General features: G+C 36.5%; 1 protein-coding gene across 4 annotated transcripts in view; it reads right to left on the reverse strand.

Annotated features, from left to right (window-relative positions):
- MTHFD2L (methylenetetrahydrofolate dehydrogenase (NADP+ dependent) 2 like) overlaps positions 1 to 20,939 on the reverse strand; it is a 139,240-nt gene that overhangs the window by 21,799 nt on the left and 96,502 nt on the right. For 2 of the 4 annotated variants that reach the window (XM_073237472.1, XM_017661206.3), the window contains exon 7: positions 4,907 to 5,032. The exons of 1 other annotated variant lie outside the window; for it this stretch is intronic. In XM_073237472.1, coding sequence (XP_073093573.1) covers positions 4,907 to 5,032 — 126 coding nt within the window. Of the gene's footprint in view, positions 1 to 4,906; positions 5,033 to 18,945; positions 20,873 to 20,939 lie in introns of those variants that run through there. One more of the 4 variants, XM_073237471.1, reaches the window with a different exon arrangement.

The raw sequence follows: 20,939 nt of genomic DNA on the forward strand, positions 1-20,939 counted from the left end.
GGCAATGAAGTTAAAATGAGGCCATGAGGGAGGACCCTAATTCAATACAACTCATGTCCTTAGAAGAGGAAATCTGGATGCAGACATGTACAGAGGGAAGATGATGTAAAGGTAGGGAATAGATGGCCATTTACAAGTCAAGGAGAGAGGCCTCAGAAGAAATAACCCAGATGACACCTTGATCTCTGACTTGTAGCCTCCACAACTGTGAGAAATACATTTCTGCTGTTTAAGCTATGCAGTCTTTGGTACTTAATTATGGTAGTTCTACCAAGCTAATATAAACAGTAAGGATGAGCCAGTATTTCTGAAAAGAAACAGAGCTGCCCAACTCCCATGACAGCATGCCTACTTCCAGACTCTATGGGAGAGAGCTAAACTATCTTGTTTGAATTTATATATTTGAACTTTGTTATAGCAACTTAACCTATTCTCTGTGTAATACCTAGAGGGGGAAAAAAATGGAAACAACTTAAGGCATTTAACAAGAGTGAAAAAGTGAAGCAAACCATGATATATTCATCAAACATAACCATGAACTAGGGCCACAGCATGGAAAATGGCTGATAAAAATGTAAGTGTACATCATATACTCCTCAAACTATGTAAAATACTCATACAAAAAATATCCTGAAGCAACTATAGTAAAAAAAAATTGGTTCTGTCAGAGTAGACATTCTTTTCCATAAAATGTGGCTTCTTTACAATTATAATTTTAATTAGTTTCATCAATAATATAATGTACCTTTACACTTATCTCTGTAATTTCTATTTACTACTCTATAACTTTAAGACAGTGAATGGAATTACTCTTATAGTAACCCCATCTACTTTGATTTGAAAAAAGTGCCTACATGTTGTTCCTACCTCTTTACTTCCTTTTCACCAGTCTTTCCAGCATTATCTTATTCTGTTTTGATATGAAACAATAACTGGATAGGTGTGGTCAGAGATGGAAAATAAGGAGAAGAGATGGTAGGAAATAGGAGTAGACATTCCAGTTCCTTTCATTTCGCTTCAATCCTTGCAGAATTCATCATAAAACTGAAGCAAAGCTATTAAAGCTTCAAAAGACTATAGACATATTTGTGTATTAACTATGACGTATAAATGAGGCCTGAGAGCTAACCAATGTGAACAAGGTTAGCTTAACTAACAGCATAGGACATTATTAATTAGATTGTTCAGTTGACCAAGTCCTTTCAGTCAATCGCTAATATAAAAGCAGTGCAATTATGAGCTTCTGAGTCTAGAACTGCAGACTGATTTCCAGTTTGTTATACAGAACAAGCAATTTACAACTCATACCACATAATCTCTTGTTTCTATCTTATGAGAATATAGCCTTCTTTGTTAGAAATGTAGGAAGTTTCTTTCAAAGCTACCAATAGAAAATGACCAGGTGAAAGAAGATATATGCCACTGCTTAAAATAAAAATCAATAGAGCAAACTTAAACTTTGTAGATAATTACTTATTGTATGAATATTGGTAATGAAAAATAACTCCTAGATATACAAAATAATTTATCTATCATGGATGCTTTCAAATACTGTTTCTTCCTTTAATGTCTTCAATGGGAGGAGTGGCATATTTAGGTAATTGAAGGGGAATGGTTAAGTATTGGTCAGAGGCTGGAAGCAATGATGAACTATCTTGAGATCTGTAATTGAGAGTCAATACAAAACAAAACAGCACTTTAATTTAGTATCAACAACTTTAAGGTCCTGTTAATTCCTCAAAGCACCCAGAGAGGCACGGTGCTGCAGGGAATGCCTAACGTGGATCTGTACTGAGGAAAAGCATTGGTTTGGATTCCCTAGGAAACGTGCTAAGCACACAATCTTTATGTTTAAATTATAATTTTAATTAGTTTCATCAATAATATAATGTACCTTTATACTTATCTCTGTAATTTCTATTTACTACTCTATAACTTTAAGACAGTGGATAGAATTACTGCAACACTGGACAGGCTACAAAGGTAGTAGTGACAGCAATCAAACACAACTGAAGAATTGTGTAGTAGAGGTGATTATGGCATTGGATATGAATTTAAACTATACGGCCACTAATTTCATGAATTGTATTGGACATAGAAATAAATAGAGGCAGTGCTCACTTTTCAAAGTAGTGGAAAAGACCATAAAAATGACTGTAAGCTGAAACAGTGCAAAGTACTTAATAATCAATGAGTGAAATTACTTTGTTCAATGATCTTTAAAGATGTTAAAACATTAAAAACTCTCTTATTGTGGCTTATAAATGGATAGGGAGCTGGAAACAATAGTAAAACTAGTATTTAGTGTATCATAATTCAAAGCAGTAGAAACATTGAGAATTAAAGCATTTTATTTTTTTGTAAAAACTTATCCAGAGTCGTTTGAACAGTGCTTGTGTTGTTCTGGTCATATACCTTATAATATGGAGTGAGCATCTTTTTGAATCATATGATTCCTAAGTTTGGATAGGCTTCCAACATTTTGTTTATGCCCTTTCAATGTCATGAGATATCTCTGAAAGTTCCTTCAACATGAAGTTTTATGCTAGTGTCACTTACTCTGGGGATACTGTCAACACTGGGTGCTGTTATTACTAAATGAAGAGCAGTCCCAAAACGACCTGAGAAGAGGGTGCTCCCTTGTAAAAAAGCCTCTCACACCTGCCTTACTCTCGATGTGATTTTCTACTAGATTTGTCTGCCACTCTCTCAGAATGTTGGCAGTTTTGGACTGAGGTGGCAGGGAATTTCTGGCAGAGACAACAATTGTTTCTCTCTGTGCTGCCTCTAGTCCCACAAAATGCCATCAGCTCAGGAAGAGCTATGCTATTCTATTCTGGACTCAGGAGGAGGAGCAAGAAGGAAGAGAATGGAGCAGTTAAAAAAAAGAGAGAGAGAGCAGGAAGTCCTAGTAGATGAAAGAAAATGTGGTCTGGGGGAAGTTATATCTAGACCTAAACAAAAATTTGACATCCAAGTCAAAAAGAAATATTTAGAGTGTTTTTATGTCTCCTTTCATCAAGAACTACATTAAGTAGTGATACAACCCTCACGCTGTGTCTGATATAAAATATTACTCTTCTTAGAGAGGAGCTTGATTCACAAGTAAGGCCAACATGTATGATAATGAAGATTACAGATGGGCATCTGCATTTTCTGAGAAATAAAATGGCTCTTGTTTTTATAAATCATTGAATTTGCAATTATCTTCATATTTCCAATATTCCCCAAGTGGGGTCATTGATGAAATTATCCTTTAAAAAACATTCCCATCAAAGTAATCTACTTAAAAGAGGTCACCTTGTTTGCTTCATTAGTGAGCCAAAGATTTCTGCAAGAACACTTTACTTCCACATTTGATTTTACTTATATCCGGTTTGTTTACCTTGGCTATAGTCATAGTGAAACTTTCATCGATACTCATAAAGCAGCCACAGATTTCCCTGTGGCAATTTGCAGCCAAATGCTACCTATAAGTTGTGTGGCATAACCCAAGTTAAAGTTCCTCCCTCTTAGCCGAGGTATCATCCCTCACCGCAGGTTAAGTTCTGATGAGCAACCTGAAGAGCAACATGTCAAAACCTATCACTTACCTGCTCCTCTGGGTGCTGAGTCACGGCCTCGTTGGCAAGGCCTTCCTTACCAAGTCCAGGGCTTCCTCAGGGCTCTGGCTCTATGAACCAGCAGGGGAGCCAGAGCAATATTATCAATCATATGGGCGCACTACTGACAGGATCAGAAAAACCTGACTTTCCAAAAGCTTCTGTGTTTTTACACAATCATTTGGTAGCCCTCCGTTGAATGTCCAAGATGCACCAAGCATTAGAGCTGGAAGAAGCCGCTGTTGTCATTGCTATTGTTTATCTGATAACAGCACTGATGGGCAGAGGGGTTATGAAGTTTATGAGGTCACAGTGCTCGGTCTGTGAGCACCTCCTGTGTCTCCCAGCCCAACACTCTTTTCTGTTCGTCTTACATCTTTGTTTCTCTTTTATTTCATTATATACTTAGACACACATGACTGTATTTAACTTAGTAGATTCTACCAAGTGGAGTGGTACCCAGCCGGAAGTGCATATCTATCTTTCAGTTTGTCAGAAAAATTACACCTGTAACTAATGAAGTTCTTGGTACGGCCCTGATTTTTTTGGCCTGATCAAATATATAAAATACTGCTAACATGAAAACATCTCCACTTACTTTATGATATTCACATCTTAGTAGATATCTGAACTCTACTGAGATCCTGAATTTGACAAAGAATTTGACAGACACTGGAAATAAAATTGGATTGTGGTCAGGCATCTAAAAACACATCTGGGGGCTCAGCTTCCTCATCTGCAGAGATAGGGCATTGGGTTAGAATTGCTTTTTTTCCCCTACACATTGGCTGCCTTATCTCCTTCATTGGCCATAGAAATATCAGTCTACTTCATCTTCCTCATTGTCTTTAAAATACAAGTGAAGAAGGCTGACTTAAATTGTGTGGTAACTGTCAAATCTGAAATAAAGTGAGGGTTAGCAAACACACCCTAAGACGCCTTCTGGCTCTAAGAGTGAATGGCAAAGTCAGAGATACTCTCCAAAAAATCAAAATAATGCCTGCTATAACAGGCTAGCTGACTTCTTTCACTAAAAAAGAAATGTATTACAAAGAATTAAACAAAAAATTACCAGTGCGATTATGTTTTCCTCCTAAGAAGGGAGAGAAGGAGGAAAGGAAGGAAGGGAAAAAGGCAGGCAGGCAGACAGAAGGAGGGAAGAAAGTGTGTGTGATTAAACTCTTTTTCCTCAGAGGAAAGATATATAATGATTAATAACTAATGCCCCAAATAGAATGTTTATTATAAAAGTAGGCAAAGTAGAATCTTTTTCTTCACTTATCAAAAGAGATATAGTTTATTACCTTCAAAGTCCACATCTCCAACTAATTTTGTCTTTCCTGTCACTGGGTCATGGACGTAGTTGATACCTACATCAATTATGGCAGCACCTTCCTTAACCATATCAGATGTAATCAATTTTGGAATACCTGAAAGCAAAAAAAGAGTTATGAAATACTCTGGAAAATACTTACTTAAACTTTGTCCTCGAGTATTTCAAAGTTTTATAATCTAGTGTTTTTGTTGCCATGGCTTTAAAAATATATACACAATAGACTGTTCCTAAGGAAGAGGCCAACTACTTCGATCAAGCACAAGAACAAAGGTAGCACATGGAGGCTTCTATGGATAAAATCCTTCCAGGAATTACCCTTTCACCTTAGAGATTGCTTACTGGACTTCTGCAAATGGGTACCTGCTTGAGCAGCATCCTTTGGTATTTCCTCCTATAAACAGCATGGGGAGATTATGGAGATGAAACAGACCCCTACTGACATTGCATGGAGTAGAGTGAAAACAACTTGGAAATTGGAGACAGAGAGAAGGAAGAGAGGGAGGGAGGGAAGAGGGATAAAAAGCAAAATGTGAGAAATAGTTCAAATACCTCAGGGCTGAGGTAAACTGTAAAATGCCATACACATACTGGTACCTCATCAACTCAAACATGAAGTATTATTTTGAGATTTCTTTTAATTTTTTTCTTGGTTTCTTTTATGTTTGTATATTACTTGGAAAAGTGTAAGATATAGTAAGCTCTACTCACTATTTCTCCATTCCAGTTTCAAAGAGAGCTCTACAGAGATCTTATGTCACCATCGATTTTCTATTACTATTTTCAAAGTTTATTTCAAGTACCACAGTACCAGCTATCAATAGTTAATGTTCCATTTTTTTGTTGATAATTAACAAACCATTCCCAAACTTAGTGTCTTAAAACAATTTATTTTTATGTTTCATGGTTCTATGGGTTCACTGATCTCAGATGGATGAATCTTCCTTGGGGTCTTTCATATAATTGGAATCAGATCGTGGGTAAGGCTAGAGTCAGCCAAGGATGTGACCAAGCTGACTGTCCAAGATGGCTCACTCACATGGCTGCCATTGCTGCTCAAGGTTGGCTAAGCTCAGATGGGGCTGCCAACTGCAGCCCACAGGCATGTTGTCTCCACGGTCTCTCTTGAGCTTCTCATAGCCTTGCAGCTGGCTTCCAAGAGAAGAGTGAGTGTTCCAAGAGTCAGGAAGTAGAAGTTGCCAGTTCCTTAAGGCTGGAACCTGGAAACTGGCACAATGTCACTTCTATCATATCCCAACGGTCAGAACTAACTTAGATTTAAGAGGAAGGAGACAGATGCCATTTTTCAGTGGGGGAAAAAAAATCAAAGAATTTGTGGTCATTTTTGCTCTACCACAGTGCCTCTGGCGGACATTGTGTCTGGTAGGTGATTTAGTCATTTTCACACTCTACATGCCTTGCAGGAAAAGGGCTACCTGTTGTGTTGTTGAAGTCTTTTTTCTAGCATCTGAACTATCCATTTAAACATTTCAGATGGCTTCAATGTCACTTTGTGACATACGATTTTTAGTGCTAGTACAAATTTAAAGGAAGAAACAGTCAGTGCCAAATAGATGTAGCTATCTGATAGGTTCCTCAGCCACATGATGATATAACCAATGAGGCATCAATGTTTGACATTTATTTTTTTCTCTTTCTTTCCTATCCTGTCCCATGGAACTTCTTCCTTTTTATTAGTGCTGGCATAGACACTGCTCTAAAGATGGTCATAAAATTCTGTTTCTTTTTGGCATTCAATAAAAAAAAATAATACATTGGTAAGGCTGCAGGAAATAGGTTTAAGATGAAAATGTTGATGAAATAGTTGTTAAAATGCAGCTGCTATGCTTTGAGAAAGAGTCAAATTTTCTTTCCAATTATAATTGTCCATTACAGGTTTTCTGAGAATATCAGACTGGCAATTGACAAATGCACAATTTTCGAAATAGAAGGAAATGTGAGCTTGATTTTAATTTACAGGAAAATTACAACATGGAAAAATACTTAAATTAATTTTCATTTTTTCTGATGATGATGTTACACATGTCCATTGCAGAAAATCTAGAAAATATCCAGAAGTTTAAGATGGGAATAAAATCACTATAATCTCATCATCTAAACATAAGTATATTATTATTATGTTTCTTTCTAGGATTTCAAAATATTTATGTATTAGATATAAAGCATGATGTCTGTAATTTTGTTTATATTGTGCCTCACTATGTACCTTCCACTTTGTGATTAAAATTAATTGTGATCATTTTCCCATTTTATCAATTATTTGGAATTTTAAACCCACATGAAATAATTTATTATATGGATTACCACAATAAGTTATTCATTCCTGCAACTCTAATATGTTGCTATCATAAATAATATAGTGATCATCATTTATGTTCAGAAAATTACAGATGATTTAATTGAAGCATCAAATTTCACAAAGTTTTTCACTGAGCCCTTATTAACATGATGGAAAATGTTGGTTGTGTTGGTTGGATGAAAGTTCCTATTGGTAGAGCCATGGCTGGTTAAATACCATATCCCAAAACTACTGATCAGTGCACCTGTGAGAAGGTCTATTGAGGTCTTCCATGAAAAGTCAGTGACATTTGTAAAATTCAAAAAAAACTTGGAAGAACACACTGACCTCCTCCAGGCACATTTTCCACCTTTTCTGCTCTATTCTTTGCCAGGGGTGAGGCTGATCCTCACAGGGGTTTTGTGTGTTTCCTATTCTCTCTTAGAACCCTGTCATAGCCATGAGAACAAGCTCAAGCTAGCCTACGGGAAGATATAAATCCTAGGGAGGAAAGCTAAACCATTTCAGCTGAGGCCTCCAGCTCAGTCAGCCTCTATCCCACCAGCTGAGGGCAGATGCTTGAGCAAGCCCAATCAAGATCAGAAAAATGAGCCAAGGCCACCATAACCAACTAGTTGAACTACAGACTCATGAGAAATTACAAAAAAAAAAGGTGGTTGTTTAAAGTGACTGGGTTTTTTTAAACCATATACAGCAATAACTTTATTGTCTATATTTGTAAATGACACAAAATCAGATAGAATACCTCATAGGTAGCAACTTTGGAATAATGGACTATAAGTAGCAATAAGAATTTGAAAGGGAACAAATGTTTAATTCCAAGCAGGTGCTGTACTTGATTAAAAATTCATAAAAACTATTAGACTATGATAAGACAAATAGTGTCCAGATACAAGAATGAAATGTTTCCGACTATATTTTAAGCAGGCAATCTCTGGAAACACTGATTGTATTCCAGAGACTGGTCTAGACAAGAATGATTAGAACAGATCTAGAAATCATGTCAAATGGATCAAGCACTATCAAACTAATTGGTTCAATTGTTTTCCAATAGTTTTCAACAAGGCACAAAAGCTTGTGCCACAATGTAAAGCAACCATATCACTAAACACACTGTTTAATTCAGCTAGCTTTATTTTTTCATAGCAATTTATTTTCGGGTGCAATTCCTTATCTTCTTGTGGATCTGTAGTTATGTAAACATACAGTTCCCAGAGGGTAAGAAACAGTCACAGACCAGTACCAGTCTACACATTGAATACTTCTGAAACAGAGAAATGGTTCAATAAACTCAGGGTGCCTATCTGAGGAAAACAAACAAACAAAAATGCAACTAAAAACAAAAGCAAAACCCAATAATTGTGGCGGTCTTCAATAAGTTAAACTGAATAGGGAGTAGATTTACTCTGTTTCAGAAAAAGAATAAAGAAAGGAGGGAACAAAGGAAGGGAGTGGATTTTACCTCAATATAGAGAATATTTTAAGAACAATAAAAATTCCAAGAAGAGAAACTACACTGTCATTATGCCTTATTAGAAATATTCATAATAGGATAAAGGAGAGATTGAACTGGGAAGGTTAGTGATTCTTTCCAATTCTATGTTTAAACATTTCCTTTTGTCAAGTCAAATTAAAATTTTTTCTTTCTTATCTCAACTAATTCATTTTGAACCCTTTGAGACTTCTGAAGCTATCATTCTGCTGAAGAAAAAAACAGTACAAATTGTACTTAATAGTTGAAATTATAATAAGTGAACATACAAAAATCTCTATTTTCAGGTATTTTAAACTCTAAGTGGTCCACTTGCTTTGTTTTCTTGTAGAGGCAAATGATTAGAAGTATAAAGTTGTTCTTTAATTGTATTTTTAAAGACACTGAAAAGAAACTTCTCAGAAAAGATGTATTTAGCTCCCCAAGTATACAAATACAATATATTTAAATTTTTATCACTTGATAATGATGAAATAGTATTAAAAGCTATTTAAATACCTGGTAAAGAAAAGATACGTACATACCATTAGGATGTGGAGTCAGAGAAAATTGCTTTTTGTTAAAGTTGAAAATGAATAGTGATCTCAAGTGAGTATTTCCTATGAGCGCTTTTTTTTTTTGCTTTGATAATTCCATGGAAACTATCCTTAATTCTTATATAATTTGAAAGCTCAAGCATTATATGTGAGAACCGAAACCATCCACACCCACATAACTTGCTGTATACATTAATATGCTTTACTATTCTACTGTCTTTGTTAACATGCCTTTATTATTCCAGGAAACTCTTGTTCAGAAAGACAGAAGTTGCAAGTAATTTTATTTTCTCAGGAATTTACTGAAAAACTCATTTAATTAACATAAAATTGTTTGACTTTTCAGTAGAGACTATCAAATGATTGTTCATTCTCCAAGACTCTAGGAAACCCTTGTGCCAAAACCCTTTCCGTGTTGTGTCCACCAATTCCAAACTTTTATATTATGATCCTTACCCAATCTTAATCAAATATTCAAATTAAAAGACTTGCTTTAAAGTAAACTTCAACATGTCCTAAATATCCCAAGTTTGCTTCTACAGTCCAAGATGCCACTAGGTAAACTTGCTCTTTGGGGAAAAAGAAATCCCTGATTTGTAGAACTTGATGATTTCTGTGATATAAATACTCTTACCAAGGCATAAATCATCCTAACATGTTTGACTTCAAGCTACGAAGGTGACCTCACCAAACACAGAATTGGGATAAGATGCTCAGAATCAATTTTTGCAGGCCAGATCTAGCACACCACTGATCCTAAGGGACCATCAAGGTAGTATTTTCCCATGGTTCTGTAACCATTAACTCAGATTTCTCTTAATAATGGGTTGGTTGGGTGATTTCTGGGAGAAGAAATTATTTGACAGCTTTGGGGATCCACAAAGATCTAACTAGGCACTTCTCTTGGCCATGATGCAAGACTTCAGCTAGGAAACCACAGGCCTTTGTGGCCCCTTGAGCCTCTCGGTGGGGCAGGGAGCTGTCAGTCTGAGTCTGAAATCTGATTTAATTAAAGTTCCCCAAATGCTGAATTTATTTTGTCTTCTATGAATAAGAAACCTTTTTTAGGAATTCTTTAATTGTCCAATCAGTTAAAAAATTTTATCCTTGGTGGAAATCAGTCTGTTGTTACTGTCATTTTTTTGTTACATATCTATAAGGGAGAAGTTCACAGGAAGGGGTAAGCCATTCTTTATACTGACCTGGAGGCCTGAGAAATTTAGAACGTATAATTTGAACTTTGGAAAATCCTGTGGAAAAACTTTGCTTCAGGTCACTAAGCAAAATTTTATGAGAACTTTTCTCAATTTTGTCTTGTTTTGTCTGTGAAATCTCTCCAAACCTTTCTATCTGTGGGAAACTGCAAATTAGGTTTGCAGTTGGATCCTCACCAGAAGCACGTTCAACTAGTCAGTCTTAGACTCTCCTGGATTTGCCTCCATCTAAACCTAAAAGCATTTCCTCTCTGATGTGGACTCCTGCTTCTTCATGTATTTATACCAGATCCCAAATTCTTATACTCTCCTCTCTAAAGGGCATTATTTCACCAAAAATAATTTAGAATTATGATAGATACTCTGAGCAACTTTCAATATGAACCAAAGTATACATTTGAGGATTGCCTAAGAATTCCAAGGAGTAAAATTCCAAACATGCCTTAAAAGTCCAAGGAGTAAAATTCCAAACACCCAATGGTCTACATTTTTTAATGTTTTTGAGGAAGTACCCAAAGGTATTCAGATTCCAAAATTGTTTCCATAAAACATGTCTTGGCTAAGGCAAACTAAAGGTGAAAAACTAAAAATGCTTTCTCTCTTAGTTTCCTTCAAATCTCAGCACAAATCTAATTCCCTAATGGTCTCTTCCCTCAGCCCGTGATTTCCCATTTCCTTCAGTGTTGTTCCTTTTCCCGCCTGGCTGGCCAGAAACCCTCAAAATGCAATTACCTCATAAAGCTAAACCTTCCTCAATACAGGGAAAATCAATTTGGTTTTAAGATCTAGTCTCATTCTGAGCTGAAAGCCAGTGTTAAAAATTTTCCAAAACCTAGAAAGATAAAATTTGCAGTGGACTTAGGAACAGTTTTGGGAATGTATAACCCAGCACTACCAGATATATATCAAATAGTACATATATTCAGATGCAAAAGAATTGGATAGCAAGGTAGAATTCAAAGAACCCAACAAATTGCATAAGAAATCAGAGGGATTTACAAAAGCTGTATATATTGGACAAGGTCTTTTGAAAACTCTCCTCAAACTCATTACTATGAATATAAATTGAACTTTGATTTTTATATAAGAATCAGAAAGCAAAGCAAAGAAAGGATCCATCCATTGAAGAATTCAAAGACAGGCTCTTGAATACCTTTGGAAAGGGTTCAGAAGTAACTCCTGAGGCAGATGTAGTGAGCTCTCTGCCAACTTTTGTTAATAACCTGAAGCCTGAAATAGATTTAATACCCAAGAAAAAGTAGAAGGGGAAAGAGCTCCACTGACAGAACTACAGCATTTTGGTGAACTTTTTGAAAGACGGTAAGAACAAAAACAGAGTAAGACTCAGAATAAATGTATGGTCTTATTTTATAAAACAATTAGATAATCACAATCATTAAACAAAAAAAGGGAGTCACTTGGTAAAGATACTTGTAAATACTATAAACAAAAAGAAGATTCGCAAAAAACAAAACTAAGGAAGTGAACAAAGCACTCTGTTCTCTGAGAAAGAGGTGGAGGAGGAGGAAGATGAGGAATCAAATGCCCCATCTCCCATTCTACCCTTAAGTTACAAGGAGAAATTTCTCACAATGTTAAAGGACATTTTGCTTGAGCTGGGCAGTACTTGATTAGACTTAAATAGTGCTATTCTTATTCAGCTTCTTCCTTGGAGTAAATAGACTTGCTCAGGTGGTGGGTGTCTCAAAATCTTCAGACATCCCACATGTCCTGGCCCAGAGTGAAGGCAGTCTTTTCTCCTCTGTGACACCACAACCGCTAACTTGACAGGGAGAGATGTACTCTGGAAATGCAATTGTCAGATTAAATGGTGTCTTCATGGTCTCTTTTCTAAAATCCCTGAGGACTCCCTATTCATAATGATGTAGCTAATTTGAATATTACTTAGGCTTACTGGTACTTGTGTGTCCAAATCAAGTCCAAACTGAAGATGTCAAAGAGGTGCTTGAGTTTTTGTGGGTACCACTTCCATGATATGGGCAGGATTAATGAGGCTGAACCTATCACGGTTCAGACTGTTAGTTTGCAACAAAACTTAGACTTCTGTCTGTTAAGTCCGGGGAAAGGAAATCCCGGGGCAAAATGCCTCTAAAAACCAAATCAGTCAAAGGGAGAAATGAAGCTTAAAACCCGTTTATTGCTTACAAAACTGCAGTCTGGCCCATCTCTCTCTCCTGCTCAAGCAGCTACAACACTGGCCCTCCCCCTCACCTCTCAGGTACAGATAAGCCCTCTGTTGCCCAGGTAATTACCCATTGACATGGAGATGAACTTCTCCACCCCTGAGGAAGGATGCAAATACACTAAAGCCTACTTGTTTATACCTCTGAACGCCTGTTGATATGCAGATGTACCAAAGACAGGCGAGAAATTCTGGAAATACTACAATTTTACCCACACTGTCTAAACTTTACATAATACTCTCTAAAGCACAATCTAAAGAAAGACTAAAACTAATAGAGAATGGACTGATTCTTAAAACATTCACCCTTCTAGTTAAAAACCCCAAAATGTGAGGATATAGACTTATTCAGAATTTTAGAGCTATAAATAGAATATTTATTCCCTAGTTCCCTGTTACAGCAAACTCAAATTCTGTTTTATCTTTGTGCTTCCTAAGGCTATGTATTTTAATTTTAGACCTACACTTTGTTATCTTAAGTCTCTCTTTAGATCATAATCAATACTTATTTGTCCTCTGGAAATATTCACAATATATCTAAGTTTACTATATTTATTTAGATGCCCTTATCCTTTCCACAAGTACCCCAACCAGGACCTAAGGAATCTGAAATTTTATGTAATTCTCTTTATCATTCAGATGAGGATTGGGGCAGAACATATATTTCAGAAGCTGAATTTGAGATCCTAACAGTTCAAAATACTTTTACAATATGCTGGTTCATCAGCAGATATATTCCTAAAGTACACAGATAATAAGAGACTTTGCAAGTACAATGAACTATTAGGCTTTACAGAAACCTTGATATTTTGTACCTTTCAAAACTCACATTAATCATCTAAATGATATCATAAATAAAACACATCAATCCTATATTCTGGGATATTCAGTAACATGAAATTTAACTAATTGTTACATACTAATAATATCATCATTTAAAAAAATACTAGGTTACAAATATAATTATACACTGAAGTCCAAGACAGGTTTGTGGAAGTAGGTTTGGTTTCCCCCCCTCAAGCTAATTAACCTATCTATGAATTTATTTCTGGCAAAAGAAAAAGGCCTATTATTAATTCAGATTTTCAAAAATAACTGGGACAATTCTTTTAGGGTGAATTACTCTTTTCAGAAAGTTCAGTAAAAAGATTTCTGATTCATCTAATTGTGGGTGAAAATTTCTTTGATAAGCAGACTAACCAATGGATGATCTACATTCAATCACACTATTTCAAAGGTTTTGACTCCCTTACTAAGTGATTGAAAATCTGTTATTTGATTTCTTACATGAAAACTATGAAATAAATCACCAATGTTGTCTTAGCAAAATAAACTGAATAAACTAACATTTTAAAAACAATACTAACACTTAAAGCCCACACAGGGTGTAATTTTACACCCTAGGAGATAAGTTTATCTGCTATGAAGGTAAAACCATACCCCTTCAGCAAGTGTGAGGCTATATGTACTCATTATCAAGTAGAACCTGGGTATTTTCATATGCCTATTTGACAACTTCAGAACTGAGTGCACATAAATTTTTTTAAAAAGTTAATCCTCACCATACAAATTGTCCTATCATAGTCATCTTTAAGTCCATGAAATGGCTCAGTCAAGGCATCCTGATAAAAGGAAGCAGTATATTTACACATCAATTTAATTAGTAGAGTTCAAAGGGCTGTGCAAACATTATCTAATTAAACTTCAGTGAAGCAAGAGAAGATTTACCCATTATCCTCATTCATAGAAGAGAGATTTTGAGGTGCTGAGAGGCTAAATGATTTCTTAGTTTCACAACGATGAGTCAGAAGGGAGGCTGGGAACAAAACCAGAACTCTTGTTTGGATTTAAAAGTAACACCATGTTAATGCTTATATTCAGGTGGATCACTCCTGCGGCTGGAAGTTCTCCTACTACATAAATAACAAGAGTAACTGCAATGGAATTTGTATGTATGTATGTTTCTTTTTAGATTAGAAAAACTTTTTGCAGCATTATTTGGTTTGGAGACAGTTGTATGATGGCTAAATGCATCCTAGCTAAATAGACCCTATGTTAGTGTAAAGGAGTGCAGAGAGCATTAAGAGTCAGGAAAAAGAACTAATAAAACTTAGCTAAACCTTAACAGCAGACCATTCCGGAATAGTAAGAGATTCAATGTCTAAACTTAGAGAGAGACCAGATCAAAGGAAGAGAGAGCGAGAGGCCAGCCAAGGGCTATTTGAATCCTAGTTTACTAAATCCCCATGGTTTACAACCCTGATATCCACCCTGGCAGGGCCCTTGCTTATTTTTATACTGCTTCTCACTTTAGGTCCCTGTATCTTAAACCGGCTAATAGCCTTTGTTAGGGAAAGAGTGAGTGCTGTTCAGGTGCTAATGCTGAGACCGCAGTATCATTCACTCACACAGCAGGAAGAAACAAACATTCCATGATTGGAATGGTCAAAGGAAAGTGGGGAAATGTAGAATCTAAGCATTAGTAAGATTAGTAAATTAGCATAAGCATAGCCATCTTAGAAACCTAGAAACCATTTTCTGAGAGTGTGACTCAGAGGAAAAAAAAAAAAAAAAAAAAGACAAAAAAACAAACCCTGGGCCTGGGTACGGCCTTGAAAAACAAGTTAATCATGAGCACCGGGTGGTGGGCAGCTGTGACCCTTGGTCAGCTAACCTTGGTCAGTAAATCTTACATACCAAGCTTATCGGTGCAGAACCTCCCTAACCATTGAGGAGTAGTCTTACCCTGCCCTTGCTTAACCCCAGGATATATGTCTTGCAAGAATAATGTATAGTTATAGAAAATTGCTATGAGTTAAGTGCTTTGAAATTGCTATATAAACCCTTGGCTCTGAGTGCTCGGGGTCCTTGTTGAGACCCGCTGCATCGGGCTGACTTGGACCTCAGCTAGCTAGCTGAATAAAGACTTTGCTTGAATTTACATCTCTATGCCTGTGTAGTTTGTTCTCTGGGGAAGCCTCGGAAGCCTGGACCCTAACAGTTAGTAGTAAGGGTACTTCGGTGTCTTCCCAAAAGGTCCTCCTGTTACTTCAGGGATCCTCGAGAAGTGTTTATGAATCAATGAGTCACTAGCAATGACCACAGAGCATATCTTTCTTTTTCCCTGGCTTCTTTGGTTCCTATCTGAAACCTGTTTGGCTACAAAGCCTGTGCTGGGAATAATGTCCATACCAAGGACAATCTCTGGAAGCTTCCCAAACTTCTAAGCCTTGGCATCCCAGAGTAGTGCTAGGTTCCTTTCAGAGCTGAGGACCACCAGGGACCTACTCTGTCCATACCTGATCATCTAGTTTGGAATCCCTTTGTTCTCAGACATTCATAGGATCATTCTTGAGTAGTTACATCAGTTTCTGCCTTAAACATTTTCTCTGCAAAGTACAGTGGACCTATGGGGGCCAGATGCACACTTCTCTTTTCTTCCTCCCATCAACCAAACCTTGTTTCCTTCTAATACACAGTGGTGCATTTGGGGCTTGGTTATAGTTGGAGGCCAGTGAGGGTGTGGGTAAAATTGTAATATTTCCAGAATATCTCACCTGGCTTTAGTACATTTGCATATCAATAGGTGTTCAGAGGTGGAAAAAAGTATGGCTTTAGAGCATTTGCATAGCCTCAGGGGTGGAGAGAAGTTCATCTACATATCCATGGGTTTACCTGGGCAACAGAGGGCTTATCTATACCTGAGAGGTGAGGAGAGCCGGTTTTGCTTCTGCTGGAACAGAAAAGAGAGAAGGTCCTGGACTGCAGTTTGTAAGCAATAAACGGGTTTTAAACTTTATTTCTACCTTTGACTGAATTTGGTTTTTAAAGGTATTTTGCCCCAGGATTTCCTTTCCCCTGACTTACAGGGGGAAGTAGCTAAAGGTCTATACTAATAATCACTATGTTATATACAGAGTATTAAAGTCAAATGGACTGGGTTTCAAACATTTTTGAACACTTTCTTTAAAGGTAGTATGTTTACCAAGTTCACTACATAAAATGATCAAAGCAAGGAGAGATGTACAAGTTGAAAAGACAACAGCCCCTTAGGCTCCAGGAATCCAGTCTGAAAACCAGTGAGTCCAATTCCTTTTCTTTAAGATGCAGGCCAGACAGTCTATAGATTATACATACAACTGAGGCCGGACATTTAGGAAGCACAAAGTGTCTTTTCATAACCCTTGTTATTTCCTTTGTACGTAGTCTTAGACCTTCTCTTCTCCCACTTTGTTGTGTGCTGGTCTCAGCCTATCATAACCAATTTTGTGTCTGGACTGGCTCCTGTGGTTCTTATGACTTCATGATGCCCTCAGCAATAACCATCAAGAAATTTGGGGAGTTGGGTGAAAGGTTTATTACTTATAAGATCTGAAAATTATACAGCACATCTGGAGCCACTCCATGAGGTGATGGGTAGAGAGAGAGAGAGCAAGGGCCTAGGGTTCTGCTTTTACTGAGGTCAAGGGTGGGAGCCTTGGGTTTCACAGGCTCACTCTTCACTGGCGAATTTAAAACTTATGAGTGGGAATTTAAAATGCACAAGCAGCTCAAATGGTTACTTGTTGAAATCAACCAATGTCTCTGAAACAAGGGAGTCTGGTGGGGACCGGCCTCTTGGGCCCGGATCTTTATCTGGTAGTTGGCAATGTGTTTTTCTCAAGACAGCCATCATTGAAGTGGGTGCCTCCTTGAAATGGATTCCTTGGCAATCAAAGGTGAATGAAGTTAGGCACTTGAATTACGAAAAGAAAAGCCAACTATCAGGGCTGACCCTACACATCTCCTTTAAGCATTCAAGCAGCAGCTAAGACAATCTGTGCTTACTGACTCACAAAAGTCATTTGGACAAGAATTAGAAACAGAGAGAAGAAATAACTTATTCCCTGGCTCCTGGATTTCAAACACCTAACACTTTAGAAGGATGGAGGGATTCAAACTAGAGAATGGAAGGGCAAAGTATGAGAAGTTAGGAGATTTGGAAGAACTGATGTGAGCTGAGATTTAAGAGGTTCCCAGAGAGGCTGTGAGTCAGTGGGCTTTAGACTGTGTCCTGGGGGTTTGCGATATTCAAAAAAAAAGGGATCTTTTCTTCAAGCCTGTGTAGAGGTTGAGAAAGGTGTCATGGATCCAAATAATTACATGTATGCAAGAAGGGTTAGGCAGATGCCTTAGATATTTTCTTAGAGTTTCCTGTAGCAGAGATAAAGCCACTGGAACCAAAAAGCCAGTGAATTTGTAGAGAGGTGGCCAAGGACCACAGAAGATGAAGGATATCTCACTGGATGCCAGTTTAGAAACATAATAGTGAGAACTAAATGCTCCTACCATGCCTTGGTACCTACACTCAACCTCAGGGAAATGGAAGGAGAGTCCAAATAGATGAAGCTTGAGTTTCTACTACTTCACATTAACTTCTCAAACATACTAGTCAAAAAGTCAATAAGCAGGGGAAGAAGTGGGTTTTAACAGATACTGAAGGGTACAATGGTCTGGATAATTGGTCATCAAATAACAGAAATGAAATCAGATTTATAAATATCAGAATTTCAAGTACAAATAACTGATTTTAACCTAACATGTTTAAAGTACTCTGGAAGAACAATTTAACAGTGCTTTGTTTGTTAAAAGAGAAAATATAATTAATCCTCCTTATGTGCAAAATAGGCAAACTTCATTTCTTCTTCATCCACCACACATGGTATATTTCTCTAAAAATCTTGCTAGACAAATGTTGATAGAATATTAAACTTAGCAGATTTTATGATATATCAAATTACCATTTTCTTATACATTTAGGATCATCCATGATAACAATACTAGCAACGGCAAATTTTAAGTGCTTGTCTAGATTCTTCTGTTTCCTGACCACTGTTTAGGACTCAGGTTCAAATCTCAGGCTTTAGAGTTGAGTAGCTAGGTAATCTTTGAGAAGTACCCATCTAACACTCAGTTTCCTTACCTATATATTTAGAATAATAACAGTACTTACTTCATAAGAATGGCTACAAAAGTAAATGAAATGATGTATATAAAGGTCTTAGCATATTACCTGGCACATAGAAATACCAAATACATGCCTAATATATGCCAAAGTTATTCACATATCATCTTGGACAAAACATTTCTATGGTTGCCATGCTGTATATTACATCCCCATCACTTATTTATTTCATAACTGGAAGTGTGTAACTTTTGACAACCTTTGCCTATTTTAACCCCCACCCCTACCTCCACCCCTACTCTTGCCTGTGGCAACTACCAATCTGTTTTCTATGCTGTGAGCTTGTTTGTTTTTTGAGTCCAGATGTGAGATCATGCAGTATTTGTCTTCCTCTGTCTGACTTATTTCACAAAGCAGAATGCATGTAAGGTCCATCCATGTTGTCCCAAATGGCCAAATGGCAAGATTTCGTTCTTCTTTATGGCGGAAGAGTATTCCATTGTGGGTGTGTATATATATGTATATATGTATACGTATATACACGTATTACATTTCCTTTATTCATTCATCTGTTGTTAAGACACTTAGGTTGCTTCCATTATCTTGGCTACTGTAAATGCTATAATGAGCATGGGGGTACATATATCTTTTCAATGTAGTATTTTTGCTTTCTTCAGATAAATAACCAGAAGTAGAATTGCTGGATCATATGGTAGTTCTATTTTTAACTTTTTCCATACTATTTGCAATAATGGCTGAACCAATTTATATTTCTACCAACAGGGCATGAGGGTTCCCTTTTCTCCACATCTTCACCACTACTTGTTATTTCTTGTCTTCTTGATAATAGCCATTCTAACAGGTGTGAAGTGAGATCTTTTTGTGATTTTGCTTTGCCTTTCTCTGATGGCTAGTGATACCGAGTATCTTTTCATGTGCCTGTTGCGCATCTGCATGTTTTCTTTGGAAAATGTTCAGATACTCTGCACATTTTAAAACAGAAGTTTTTGTTTCTTTGCTATTAAGTTATATGAATTTATATATTTTGGAATTAACCCCTTATCAGATACATGATTTTCATCCAGTGGGTTGCCTTTTCATTCTGTTAATGGCTTCCTTTGTTGTGCAGAAGCTTTTTAGTTTGATGTATCCCCTTATTTATTTTGTTTATTTATATCTATTTTTGCCTATTTACTTTTGCTTTTATTGCCTTTTTTTTATGTCAAATTCAAAAAATTATTGCCAAGATAGATGTCAAGTAACTTACTCACTTACATGTGGAATCTTAAAAAAAAAAAAATTTCTAGCATTTTTATGGTATTAGGTCTTATATTCAAGTTAATTTTTCTGTATAGTGTAGGATAGTGGTACAGTTTCATTCTTTTACATGTTGCTGTTGAGTGTTCCCATTTATTGAAGACACTGGTCTTTCCCAATTACATGTTCTGGGTTAATACATTGTAAATTAATTCACCATACAAGTGTGGGCTTACTTCTGGGTTCTCTATTCTATTCCATGATCTTTGTGTCTGTTTTTATGCCAATACCATACTGTTTTGACTGTGTAATATGATTTGAAATCAGGGAGTGTATGGCCTCCAGCTTTGGTCTTATTTCTGAAGACTGCTTTGGCTATTCAATTTCCATACAAATTTTAGAATTGTTTGTTCTATGTGAAAAATGCCATTGGAAATTTGATAGGGTTTGCATTGAATCTGTAAATTGCTTTGGGTAATATGTACCTTTTAGCAACATTAATTCTTCAATCCACGAACATGGATAACTTCCCAAGTAGTTGTGTCTTCTTCAGTTTCTTTCATCAATATCTTTCAGTGTACAGGTTTTTCAGTGTATAGTTTTCAGTGTACAGGTCTTTCACCTCCTTGGTCTTAGTAAATTTATTCCTAGGTATTTTATTCTTTTTGGTGCAGTTGTAAGTGGTATTCCTATTACATTATATAATTGAAGTCATTTGTATATATATATATAATTGATGTAATATAATTACAGCATATTATCGATGTCTGTGGATACTACTTTATATGTTGTTATTATTGTATCCAGCATCTTTGCGTAACTTCCTCACTATATATTTTATGAGTTGATTATACTGAGTTTTATAGGAAACAATCATATCTGCAAATAGCATTCTGTCTCTTCTTTCAAGTCTTTATCTTCTAATTCATTTCTCTCAGTGTACTGAATTAGCCAGGAGCACCAATACAATGCTGAAAAATAGAAGAAATAGGAAAAAAACATGGAACAAATCTTGTTTCATCCTTAAATGAACTGGGG

The sequence above is a fragment of the Manis javanica genome, chromosome 5 (genome assembly GCF_040802235.1).
Source record: "Manis javanica isolate MJ-LG chromosome 5, MJ_LKY, whole genome shotgun sequence".
Taxonomy (NCBI): Eukaryota; Metazoa; Chordata; class Mammalia; order Pholidota; family Manidae; genus Manis; species Manis javanica.